We start from the raw sequence: 13,184 nt of genomic DNA, 5'->3' as shown, positions 1-13,184 counted from the left end.
CTGTGTGACCATTCCAAGTCCATTTAAGGCACTGCAATGCCATCTACAAAGTCTCCCTTTCTTCCTGATGGCTGTTGTCTCTGCGCCTTTTCCTGCTCCTTTTCGTGGCTCTCTTTACCTTATGATTCTGCGCACGAATGCGCACACTGCTAGACTGCCATAAGGAAACATGGCCCATAGGAAGAAGAAGAAGAAGAAGAAGAAGAAGAAGAAGAGGAGGAAGGGGAGTTTGGATTTGATATCCCGCTTTATCACTACCCTAAGGAGTCTCAAAGCGGCTAACATTCTCCTTTCCTTCCTCCCCCACAACAAACACTCTGTGAGGTGAGTGGGGCTGAGAGACTTCAAAAAGTGTGCCTAGCCCAAGTCACCCAGCAGCTGCATGTGGAGGAGCGGGGAAGCGAACCCAGTTCACCAGATTACGAGTCTACCGCTCTTAACCACTACACCACACTGGCTCTCTAGGAAGTAGGGTTGTGGCAGCCACTGGCAGCAGCAGGATGGGGCAGAGGCAAGGAATCCCCGAGAGGCAGGCAGCAAGGGGACAACCTCTTTCCCATGGCTCCACAGCATCCCCAACCTTGAGTCCCCAGACGTTTTTGGAATACAGGCAACTCTCCATTTGTGCGTGTTCGATGCACGTGCAACTGCACATGCCATGTTTGGCACCGGAAGAGGATGGAATGAGCTTATGCACATAATGACCTGGAACATAACCCCTGCATAAATGGGGGGGTGTACCTATACAGCTGCCACCATCCCTGGCCACTGGCCGTGCTGCTTGGGGATGATGGGATTTGTAGTCCAACAGCAACTGGAGACCCAAAGTTGGGGAAAGGCTGCTCTAGAGCCAGGCTTAAGGTGACTTTCTATTGAACGCCCGATCAAAATTTGTTTAGCAGATTCTGATGAGGACGGGGGCCATAGTAAAAGGGGCACAGGTCATCAGGGATTGTATGCATCGATGTATGCAGGGATTCAATCCTTAGCATTTCCAGCTAAAGGGATCTCAGGAAGCAGCGCTGAAGAAGGCCTCTTTTGCGGAGCCACCAAGCACCTGACTCAACAGTACTCAGAAGGACTGGTGGTATGACTAACACTAGAATCAGCTTCAGATATCATCTCTCACAAGAGCACGGCGTCTGTTAATGAGAGATGTGGTACTAATTCGTATTTTGGATTCAACTTTACCTCAATCCCCTTTCCCCTAGAAAGCAGGACCAATCTGAAGACCTTACCTTCTTATCTTTAATGGCATGCATTCAACCAGGAAAAGGGTTCTGAGATTTTTTTTAAAAATGAAAACACAGCATTGTTGGGCTTTGAAAGGGGCCAAAAAAAAAAAAGTTGCAATCTGTCCTCTAGCCAGCAAGCTCCTTTCCTGTTCTATTATCCTTAGAGGATCCTGGCTGCTGCACCTGCTGTGTCTTGTTATCGGAGCTGTCACTAAGGAAACAGATACCCTGTTGGGATAAGTTATATTCAAAGTAGTTGCCTCTGTGCATGTTCAACATATCAAATAAGGGGAAGGTGGGGGGTGGGGGTGGGAGGATAGAGGAGAGAAGACAAGTGACCGGATGTCTGAAATGCTTGCTAAAAGGAAGTCTGCAGACATTGAGAGTAAATTTCTTGCTGATTTTAAACAAAGGGGGTAGGAAAAGGAACCCAAGAGGAGAAAGGAAAAATAAAAGGTCACGGAATAATAGACTAGAACCGAGATCAGGCTAAGGCAAGGAAATGGGTCAAAAAGCAATGACGACGAGGCCCTGAGAAGCTAGAAAGACAAGGGAGATCACCTACTGTGGAAAATCTACACAAGTCCTGTCATGTGCACATTGCGCAATTGATACCGAGATTCCTGAATAGGCGAATGTATATTCTAATGGACAAATTTGCCAAAACTGGGGTTTAAAAAAGTCATTCATGATGAACCTTACACAGTTTGGCAGCATGGCGTACAAAGCACATTAAAAAGAACAGAATGTTTTCAAATGAGTCTTTTTTTCAAAAAAAAATAAAATTTAAGGAAGACGAAACGAAGGAAATGTTGGCATTGATGGGCTTCTTTTCTAACAGCTGCAGCATAATTGTCACAGGCTTGCCTCCCGCTTGCTAGGGATGCAGTCTCGATAGCTAAAGCTATCCAGTTAGCAAAAGCTCAAGGCCAACTTGAGGAGAAGACACACGCAACACACACAAATGTGCTTTGGCAACAAGCAAGAGGCAACAGGAAGAAAACAACTCCAAGCGCCCTTTTAAAACGCCAAGATTTTTCGTTTCCCGTAATATACCCTTGTGACACCAGTGCTCTAGGAGTCCTGCATCTGAAAGGGCTGGTTGGGAGAAGGCGCGGCGGGTGCATCATTACTCAAAGCAGGGTCAAGAAGAGGGAAAAAAGAAAAGAATGCTCCTCCCAGCCTCTTGCCCTTGAAAGAGACACTCCATGATTTAAGGCCACAGTCTTAGCAAGTTCACAGGGTTAAATGCAACAGGCGATCCTTTGAAATGTGCAGGGGTTAAAGGGGTTTTGAAACCTTTCAAATGTGTGACCTATGGAGAGGCTTCCCACCTATCCTTCAAAGGCAGGGCAGCTCTGACATCAGCTCAGCTTAGCTTTGCATGAGCCATCCGCTAGGCAGCAGGTGCCTAGTCAAGGTTGACAAACTTAGGGAGACCCCATCAGGGTGAATATTCTGCACACATACGGATCCTAATTGTTTTGATTTTATTCTGCTAGATGCAGCAGAGGCGAGGGAGTGCATAGAGTGTCAAAGCTCTGCCTTCTGCCCAGCGGAAGCACTGCTTATTCTTCCTAGCAACTGGAACACCAAGTACTTCCCATCGTACTTTTGAAGGTTACCTCCACAGCCAAACTGAGCCAGGAACTGTACCAAATGAAAAGGTGTCCTATTAATGCACTCGTCTGATCAGATGCACAGCTACAGACTTTGCCGTCTGAGATGCGTGCGACAGGCTTTCCATTTCCACTGTGGCGACTACACCAGCAGCCCCCAACCGCAGCAGCTACGAGTGAGGTTGCTTGCTCGCTTCACAAAACAGTTGGGGATGGGGGAAATCAAACCTACAAGGTTATGGAGCTTACCACCTTCAGAGCCTTGAGCTGCCGTCCTGGTGTGAAAGTGCAGAATTGAAAAGCCAGCTACAGCGGTGGTGACGGGTACACTGGAAACGTCAGAAAGCAGCGGGGGTGCTAATTTTTTCATAAAAACGGGCAGCAGCAGCAAAAGGCCACAGCCTCTCCCAAGAGCTGCTTCCCTTTGCTAAAAAGCGGCCAACTCGAGAAAAGCACCATGAGTAACCAAGCTAAGGGAGGCTTAGTGTTAGTGGAACTTATACCTGAACATTAACCATTTAAGACCACACCGAGCAAGGCTAAGTGAGCTGTTGACTCCATACGACGGCCGATCGTCCCTAAGGGGTGGCGAAGCTGGTCATTTTGAGGCCATCCTTTAGAAACAGGATGGTCATCACACTACTTTGGGCCAGGACGTGAATGGGGATATACTTAGTTAGAAGCTCTGTAGCTGCCCTTAACTCACTTTAAGAAAAAAAACAAAAAACAAAAACGTATCCACCCCATATCGACCGAGGGGCTTAGTTATGATCAGTCTCTCCAGCTGCAAGTTCTTATTGGTTAGTTCTATGTCGCACATTTTGCGACATCATCTGCCAGCAGACTGGGAGTGGGGAGCCATAATGACGTGTGACTGTATGGGCACGTTCAGTTCTGTCCTTTGGCTTGCCATCTGAGTGAGGACTGATGTGGCGACAGCTTCGGCTGCAGAGCGGACAGCCAGCCCGTTGGGAGAGGCCGTCACAGAACTGTGCTGGATGACAGGAGCCGGGGAACCTGTGGGCTCAGAACTCTCCTTGGGGCTTTCTGTATTTTTTTTTCAAAAAGAGAAAGAGAGAGAAAGAAAGAAAGAGAAGAGTTATGAAAAAGGTTGTCTCTTATCATGTGCTAAGTGTTTAAAGAAGCCCATAGGTCTGTAGATTACAACACGGCAGCCATTTTGTCCCTTCCCACCATATGCATTTCATCATGTTGTTTTAGGTAGCTTTCTTTTTCTCAAATACACCCTGTGGGTGGAAAGCAGTAAGACCAGCTACGGACTCAGCAAATGCCATCACCACATTTTAGTGTAGCTTAAGTAATTCATCCAGGTTTCCACAGAATTTTCTAGCAATTTCAGGTGAGGGGACAGCACAATCCATACCACGTGTCACCTGTCACTGTGACAAATCCATCTTCTGGAGATTTTTCCAGAGGAACGCTGACATGGTTTGCCTCCCTCAGGACGTACAAGGTAGAGATGGAGGAGGAATCTGCCCTACTAGGATTCCAAAACAGATCATCAAGGCGGATCATGACCCTGATTGGACTGGTGGTCCTCTTCAGAATCCACAATTGTGTGTATTCTGATACGAGGCAGCCTGGGGGTTATGCACTGTCTCTGCCCCACAATCAATTTGCTTTATTTATTTTTTATAAAATAGGATATCCATTAGCCCACAGCCTGAACAGCATGCACTCGGGGGCTTCTTGTGATGGAACATGGTGATATTCTGTCACTCTCAGGGGGAACTATATACAAAACCCCATGGCTGCCCCCCATATAAACACTGCAGGGACTGAATACTTTATAAGCTTAAAAGGAGGCAGGGAGAACGGAGGTGGCATGCCAACTTTGGGCCATCTTGTAAGTTTTAAGTGTGCATTTCTGGGTGATTTTTGAAAGATCTTTCATTAAAAATTCACCTGTAAACAGAACGGGCTAAGTCCCCTATGAGAACCCGGATGGACCAGACTTTAATCAGTCCTTCAAACATTAGTACAAAGTATGATGAATTTCCAGTACTGTGCCTTCTTAACATTGCATGCCACCTTCTTTCAGCAGCAGCTAAACATAGCCACTTCACAGTTCCAGAAACTACCGTATAGGACACACCGGACCATAGGAGGGGGAGAACAGGAAAAAATAATTCTCCCCCCTCTGCTCAGCGCTCCTTCAGTGAAGCGGCAGGAGAAATGGAGCCCCTTCCATTTCTCCTCCCACTTCGTAAGAGGGATCGGTGTGCACCAACCCCTCCTTCGGAGCACAGCGGGAACTCTCCCTCTGCGCTTCGGAGGCTTCGCGTTGCTATCGCTGAAGCCAAGGAGCCTGCATTCGCTCCATAGGACGCACACACATTTCCCCTTAATTTTTGGAGGGGGAAAAGTGCGTCCTATAGAGCGAAAAATACAGTATTTCTCTATATCCGCCACAGGACTCTCTCCCAGTTTTTTCAAGAAACAGCAACAAAATTATCAGGGCATATATATGTGGCTGGAGATTCAGCAGCATGATTTCAGCATCCATTATGAGAAGAAGAAGAAGAAACAACCAAGCTTGTGTTGCTTTCTAGAAGACCTATGGCTGAGAGAAGCTCCAGCTTACTCAAAACAGAGCTCACTCTGCCAGGGCAAGACCCCCTGTTTCAAGCAGGAGACCCCCCAGTAGCTTTGAACAGAGCTCTTCTCCGCTGACAGCAGCACACCTGCCAACTCAAGAGGGCTCTATTTCAAGTGGGATGCGGGAACCCTTCCAGCTCAAAGATCCAATATTCTATGTGAAGTCTTAGACCATGATGTGGAACATCATGGGGATTCAAGCTTGTTCCTTCTTTAGAGAGAAACTTTTCCTGGAACGAAACCTGAAAATGGAGCCGTGATCAGTGCCTTCGCTCGGAATCCACTGTGAATAGCACCATCTGTTCTTGGTATACATCCCAGAAAACAAGCTAGTACAAACACACTTATTGACTTGTGGTCAAGCTCAAAAGCAGGGAAAAACTGCCACAAGCTGCTACTTTTGTCCCCGGAGTACACCTGTGTATCCAGAAACACAGGAGGAAAATCCAGCCTTACAATAGGTACATGACAGTGCTGTTTCAAACCAATATTCACATGCCATTCAGTATTATTTACTCAAATTTTAAACGAAGTATTCGGCTTTTACTTTCATGTCAACAGTAACAAACCTGTAGCATAGTGTGCTGCAAATCCTCTGTTGTTTTGCCTTGTTGTCTCCTTGCAGTTTATGGTATTTTGGCATTCCTGCCCTAACATAAAAATTACTTGCAAGGTATCACAAATAATATAACCCAACTGTGCATGAGGAAGCTGTAATTCTATCCATGCCCTCTGGCATTTTTGGTTAAGGAATTGCTTAGTCACAAATCTCAATAATAAAAAAGACTGTGTGTCTGTGTGCATGTGCAAAAGAGAGATAATTTCATTTTTAATATGCAGATGCAAACTGAATTTCTATTCCTGCAGCAAGCAGACAACAAAGACTAATGATACGAATGATAAATTCTAAATGATAACAGGCGTGGTGGTGGAAGAATCATGCTGCCTTCTTGCTATGTGCACAGCCTTGGGAGGCAGAAGAGGGAGTCAGTTTGGTTTCACTGCCACATTTCTCAAACGGTGAGTCATTGCAGTGAATCAAAATAAACAGCGTATGCCAAGAGCTCCGCAAGGCGCGAATGTGTGTTCACTGCAGGCAAGTGGCATTTCTCAATACTCACAGCAGTGATGCCTTCTGCAGCACAGTCTCTTGTCTCATGTATTATTGCTCCTTCCCTCCTACCCTCTTCCGCATCTCCAGCAGCCAAGCTAAGCTGTTTTGCCAAAACGGCACTACAAATATTAGGGCAAGGAAGGATCCGGCCCAAAGTCCCTCCTGTCTCCAGCATCAAAGGGTTACACAGATCCCAGATCTTACTAACTGATTTGATGCAGGAGACTTCAAGAACCCAGGCTGTGGAAATGGGGTGATCGAGTCGGGGGGGGGGGTAGATAAATAGGTCAGGGGTAAAGAAGCAGTTCAAATGAAAGGAATGGACAGTGGGCTGGAGCAGGAGGAGGAACACCTCCCCTGCATTTTCCTTTAGCCCACAGATGGATAACCTGCAGCCTGGGTTTTGCACGCCCCTGAAATCTCCAGCAGCTGCCCTATTCTTCTATCCCATCAGAGTTCTTTCCTTCCTGATAGCTTCCTCTTTATTTTTCCTGGTTCTTTAAAGTAAACTGTTGTGCTTTTTTGTAGTCTCAGAACAATTAAGGGACCATTAAAAATAAAAATAATAACAATTTATTGATTTTTTTAAAAAAGCATCTTTTTCCTGTTGTACGGCATAGGAAAAGAAGGCCTCTCTCCCTAAGCTCCCTTCTCTGTGTACGAGTGAACACACATACTATGGTCACAAAGGAATTGCCTTCACTTTCTTCCCAGACTAGCAGCTGTAATTGTCTGTTGTTCTAAATAAATTAAAATAGATAAGTATCTGTATTATGTATCCCCATCAAACCCAGTGGGGTTTACTTCTGAGTACACCTGCACTCAAGATTGGGAATCTGAGATAGTATTGGAAATTGAAGCAAGGAAGTCCTCATTCCAGTTTAGCTAATCCAGGGCACCTTTGTCTCTGTCTCCATCTGTTATTGCCTCTGACTCCATCTTCAGCATACAGATACAGATACCAGACAGAGGGTCTTCTCAGTAGTGGCGCCCGCCCTGTGGAACACCCTCCCTTCAGATGTGAAGGAAACAAGCAGCTATCTTCTCTTTAAAAGACACCTGAAGGCACTCCTGTTTAGGGAAGTTTTTAATATTTAATGCTGTATTGTTTTTAACTCGATTGGAAGCCGCCCAGAGTGGCTGGGGAAACTCAGCCAGATGGGCGGGGTATAAATAATAAATTGTTGTTGTTGTTGTTGTTGTTGTTGTTGTTGTTGTTGTTGTTATACCACCCAAGGGAATAGGGCCCTCAACTAAGAAAAAGGTTCCCTGTCCCTGGTTTAGTCCCTGCTATTACAGCCCAGCCAAACTCTGAGATTCAGTCAGAGATTTGGGGAGCTAATGTTTGAGCAGCTAACATCTCCAACTCAAGACCCCTTTTCTAACTCTATGGCTCTCATCTTTCTACCTGGCGGATTGATCTAGTTAGTTCTTATGAAATAGACCTTTAATCTACTGTGGCTTCCTAGTGATGAACCTTTACAGTTGTACCTTGGTTCTGGAACACCTTGCAACTCAATCGTTTTGGCTCCTGAATGCCGCAAACCCGGAAGTGAAGTGTTCTGGTTTGTGAACGTTTTTGGGAACCTGAATGTCTGATGTGGCTTCCGCAGCTTCCAATTGAGCGCAGGAAGCTCCTACAGCCAATCGGAAGCCACACATTGGTTTTCGAATGTTTTCGGAAGTCGAACGGACTTTCAGAACGGATTCCGTTCAAGAACCAAGGTACGACTGTATTTGTTTTGTTTCCTTTGCCCTGAGATTCGCCTTGGCTGCTGCTACCTCCTTGGACGTTTCCATAAGCAGGTGTAAATAATTTGCACATGTGGCTCCTCCTGACATCACCTGGAACCTGAACGTCCAACGCAGGTTCTGTGGCTTCCGATTGGTTGTAGGAGCTTATTGCAGCCAATCCGAAGTCGCGCTTTGGTTTCTAAACGTTTTGGAAGTTGAACGGACTTCTGGAACGAATTCTGTTCGAATTCCAAGGTACAACTGTACTGAGATTGAAACATCTACACAGCCTACCCTCTTTGGCCCTGCAGGCATGTTCAGAGGCTCCCTACTTACCGAGATAACCTTGTGTTTTCTTCTGTAATGCAGTGACAGGGCAGTCTTTGTGAGCCAACAGAAGCTGTTTGAGTTGAGCAACTTCATTCCGTAATAATGTAACTTCATTCTGCAGGAAAGGAAACATTTATCTTCATTGCATGTGCTCTCATGTCCAGCCTTTCAAACTTTTGTCCTTAATTGTTCGGGATAGGTATTGTATAAAATGGGGGGTGCTGTGAGTCATCATGAATGAGTCTCTTGCTGGTTACCGGAGGCAGGAAATGCTCCATTTTTGGCATTTAAATAACTGATCTGATCTTAGGGTTTTAACTCTGTGCTTAAGAAGTGCTTTTTGCCTCTGAATCTGGGAGCGACAATCAATTGCGCGGGGGGGGGGGAATCCCTCGAACAGCAGTGCATATTTAAACATAGTAAAATTGCAATATAAAATGCTCTAATTATTACAGAAATAGTTATCCACTTCAAGTTCATGGGATAGGGTGGGCTAAAATTCACACACATGCAGCTTGCTAGAATGTTTAAAGGCACACGTTTCCATCACTGAAATACAATGAAAGCCAAGCCTCCATGCAAGGAACTCGGCCAAACTCTGTTCGGTCAAGAGGGCAGATTGCAGCTACTGAAGAGCCACAGCACCAACTGGACAGGAACCCCACAATACTTCCAACCTTTATTAATATAGTTGCATGGAATGTGGCAGCTATTCTTAGGTTCTAGTATGCAGAAGTGGCCTCTGCAGAGGTCACAGGTCATAGCTTGCATTTAAAACATCTCAGCAGAAGCTGCTTGCATTTGTAACCCTGCCACAGCAGTCTTTTTGCAGCACTCCAAAGATAACGTTGAAGGTACTTATGAGTGGGTGGGGAAGATTAATTCAATGAACACAGAGAGAACTCAGAGGAGTCCTTTTGGGTGAAAAGGAAGTCCTTGCTTCCGTTCTGCTTTCACAGGGAGACAGGATGTCCACCGCTGGATTAGGTCCCCTTCCCAGGGACCAGCCTGGCAAGGCTAAAATCTTCTTCCTGGAAGCTGGGAATTTTCCAAAAGACAGCGAAGCAATATATATTGTGGGAAGAAAATCCCACAGAAGAACTGCAAACCGAGTGGCCCCTAACGACCTCCAGCAGCAAATCAAATTAGGTCAAAATTCCATAAAATATGGGATAAAACGTGAGAAACTGGCCTTCCAAGATTCAGTGTGGTTGGAAAAGTGAAAGCAAAAACACGCTGCATGCACTTAGGCAAGGATTCCAGTCACTGCTTACAAGAACAGAAGCCCACCAGGCAGGAGGACATTCGGTGATAAGATATTAAAAAGGAGAGCATCCCAGGGAGGGAACAAAACTCTCACACCTTTGCTGTAATTGAGCCCTAAGGCTTAAGAACTCTGCACCCAAAGGCTGCCTCTGCTGATGTGCAGATGTCACAGAAATGTATCCTTTTGCGTGGGCTCTCTCCCAGAAGGCTAAAAAGGGAGCCATTCCTTAACCAAGAGAGCTGGAATTAGAGGTAGCATATTCAAAGATCATGCAAGGATAGAGTAGCTATAGGAACCCCTCTGCTGGTAAATAAAGCCTAAAGGAGAGCAAGAAGGCTCCTACTGGTTGCATAAGGCGAATGTAAAGAATACTAAGGATAAGGTCTTGCATGTCAGAACTCGGGACCTTTGAAGATACTGCAGCTAAGGGCTCAAACTAACTATGTATTTGGTCACATACAAGAATCCAAACCGTCTTGAAGGAAAAATAAAATGTCATTTCCTAAAAGTGTTGCACCACGCATTACTGTAGGTGCATATGGTGGAAGAGTTACAGGACAGCAGATGAGCTGAGATGATCCTGGGTTGTCTTTCGTTCAACTTTCAAGCAGTCAGGTTGAAAAACTGTGGTTGAGGATAAAGAAGGGCAGTCCTGCTTTTACCAGTAACTGCCATGGATCAATACTGGAGAGGACAATTGGATTAGAAATCCCGTGCCTGCTTAAAGATGGTGATGATGTCTGCCTTGTATTCTGTGAGCCTCCCAACTGTCTCAGAGATCAAGAGAAGGCCAGGTAGTTTGCAAAGTTGCAGCTGTTAGCCCAGCTTCTCTCCTTCCCTACTAAGTCTGCTTCTGAAGCAAGCCACCTGACTGTTTCTGTTAGTGGTATGAAGTTCAGTTTTGGGAACTATCAATCTGGATGCTATCTGCTGAAACACCCTCCAGTATATGTATCCAGACTGATCTACAAATCTTCAATTTACCCAGTCTGTATGAGCATTCAAATCCCCCCAAGATAAACATGACATTATGGGGAAAAGCTGCTTCTGCCCCCCATTGAAGGCTGACTCCTTCCTTGAGATGGGCATTGCCCTGTCTGTTCAGATACGCTTTTGCATTGGTGTTGTTGATATGGAAAAGTACATTTCACCTGCACAATCTGGAGATGAAAGCTAAGCAGATTGTATTTTTGTGTGTGATTGAAATGTGGATACAGTGGTACCTCTGGTTACGTACTTAATTCGTTCCGGAGGTCCGTTCTTAACCTGAAACTGTTCTTAACCTGAAGCACCACTTTAGCTAATGGGGCCTCCCGCTGCTGCCGTGCCGCCACCGCATGATTTCTGTTCTCATCCTGAATCAAAGTTCTTAACCCGAGCTATTATTTCTGGGTTAGTGGAGTCTGTAACCTGAAGCATATATAACCTGAAGTGTATGTAACCCGAGGTACCACTGTACAGTGGTACCTTGAGTTACAAACGCCTCAGGTTACAAACCCTGCTAACCTGGAGGAGTCACCTTGAGTTGAGAACTTTGCCCCAGGATAAGAACGGAAAACGTGTGCCGGCGGAGCAGTGGCAGCAAGAGGCCCCATTAGCGAAAGCACGCCTCTAGTTAAGAAGAGTTTCAGGTTAAGAACGGACCTCCAGAACGAATTAAGTTCTTAACTAGAGGTACCAATGTATGTCTAATATTGAAAGAAATGTATTTAATATGTTCTAAGCACTTACACTTAGTTGGATGTTCTGCGTTGTGAGTTCCTCCGCCTTCTTCTCCAAGGATGACACCCAGAGTTTGCGCTTCTGGCGGCAGCGGGAGGCGGCAGCCCGGTTCCGTTCCAGGAAACGCTGCCTGCGCTCGTCTGGATCTTCGTCCATTGTGCGTCTCCGTCTGCCTCCTGTGCTAGGCGTGGGCTGAGCTGGGGAAACCTGGGGTTGAAGAATGAAAGAATTGCTGAAATTAAGGAACAAGATTAATTGGGCTGTTTGTGCACTCTTAGGGAAGCCCATTAAACACTCAGCGGCCAATTAGTAACAACGCAGAACAATTTCCCCGATTCTTGATCTCATATCCTCACTAACTCTCACCAGGACATTTAGGCAAAATAGCAATGTAAGATTTGTGCAAGTGACTCAAATACTGATTGTGTTCATGCTTTTTTTCTTTTAACCCAGTAGGGACTATGCCATATGGAGTAGCAATCCTCTAACCCTTTAGCCTATTTGCTTTGCACTGAAAACCTTTTCCATTATTTCAAGAGAACAAAGAAAACTAGCTGCCAAGAGCAAAACAGATCTGCAGGTTCCCACCTTAGCTCAGCCCCACCAAATGGGCTTTATAATTATGCAGACCAGTTTACACTTTGCTACTACTCACTGTCAGTCAGGCAGCATATGGATAGTAAACTTCTGGAAGCCTGTCTAGCTGACAGAGCAGGTGGTGATTTTGATGGAAGGCTGGCATTTGGTGAGCTGGCAGGAACAAATGGGGTGCATTTAAACCCAAGTCATTAAAACAGGAAGAGAGAGAGAGAAGATCTGAAAACATTGCTTCTATATTCCAGACTGTGTCCCAATTGCCTGTGATGCCTAACTGGTAACTGTCTGGCAGCAGCGGTGACAGAAGCAATGGGGTGAAAGATGCAGCTTCTCTGAAAGGCAACAGGCTTCCTATACCCGTTCAGGGGATCTGGAACTCAGCGCCAAAACATCTCAGATTCTATAGCTAGAAAAGCCAAACCTGGCAACTGGGGGGAAAGAAACCCAATACAAATGAATTATATGCATATAACATTTCTATGCTTATTTTTGCTTGCAGAATCAACAACCTTGGTTGAGTATATCTGGGAAATGGAAAAAAGGAGGGTTGGGTCTCAGTGGTGGTGGTGGAGGTGGGGTGGCAGAATGTAGAAATACAAGGCATCTACAGCGACATGGGATATGAACTGGGAGCTGTGTGGAGCGATGTACCATCATTTTCTGGCTACTAAAAGACTGGCAATACTTTTTTTCCTGAAGAACTGATGGTGGAATGTGAGAAGAGGCAACATTCCCTATGGTTACATACACATCACACTACTGTCAATAGCAGACAGATCAGTCAGGTTTTTAAAGGGTAAAGGGACCCCTGACCATTAGGTCCAGTCGTGACTGACTCTGGGGTTGCGGTGCTCATCTTGCTTTATTGGCCGAGGGAGCCGGCGTACAGCTTCCGGGTCATGTGGCCAGCAGGACTAAGCAGCTTCTGGCAAACCAGAGCAGCGCAC

General features: G+C 45.8%; 1 protein-coding gene and 1 long non-coding RNA gene across 4 annotated transcripts in view; both read right to left on the bottom strand.

The window, feature by feature from the left end:
* The window catches only part of LOC309526660, a 98,017-nt gene that overhangs the window by 5,231 nt on the left and 79,602 nt on the right, over nucleotides 1-13,184 (bottom strand). The window lies entirely within an intron of this gene.
* The window catches only part of LOC309526480 (cyclic AMP-dependent transcription factor ATF-7), a 103,964-nt gene continuing 91,113 nt past the window's right edge, over nucleotides 334-13,184 (bottom strand). For 2 of the 3 annotated variants that reach the window (XM_082212620.1, XM_082212621.1), the window contains exons 10-12: nucleotides 11,650-11,847; nucleotides 8,658-8,766; nucleotides 334-3,901 (exon numbers count right to left, since the gene is read on the bottom strand). In XM_082212620.1, coding sequence (XP_082068746.1) covers nucleotides 3,684-3,901; nucleotides 8,658-8,766; nucleotides 11,650-11,847 — 525 coding nt within the window. In that variant the 3' untranslated portion in view covers nucleotides 334-3,683. The remainder of the gene's footprint in view (nucleotides 3,902-8,657; nucleotides 8,767-11,649; nucleotides 11,848-13,184) is intronic. The other variant, XM_082212619.1, reaches the window with a different exon arrangement.

Source organism: Podarcis vaucheri (genome assembly GCF_965113315.1).
Source record: "Podarcis vaucheri genome assembly, chromosome: 2".
In the NCBI taxonomy this organism is placed as follows: Eukaryota; Metazoa; Chordata; class Lepidosauria; order Squamata; family Lacertidae; genus Podarcis; species Podarcis vaucheri.
This window is presented reverse-complemented; position numbering and strand designations above follow the sequence as displayed.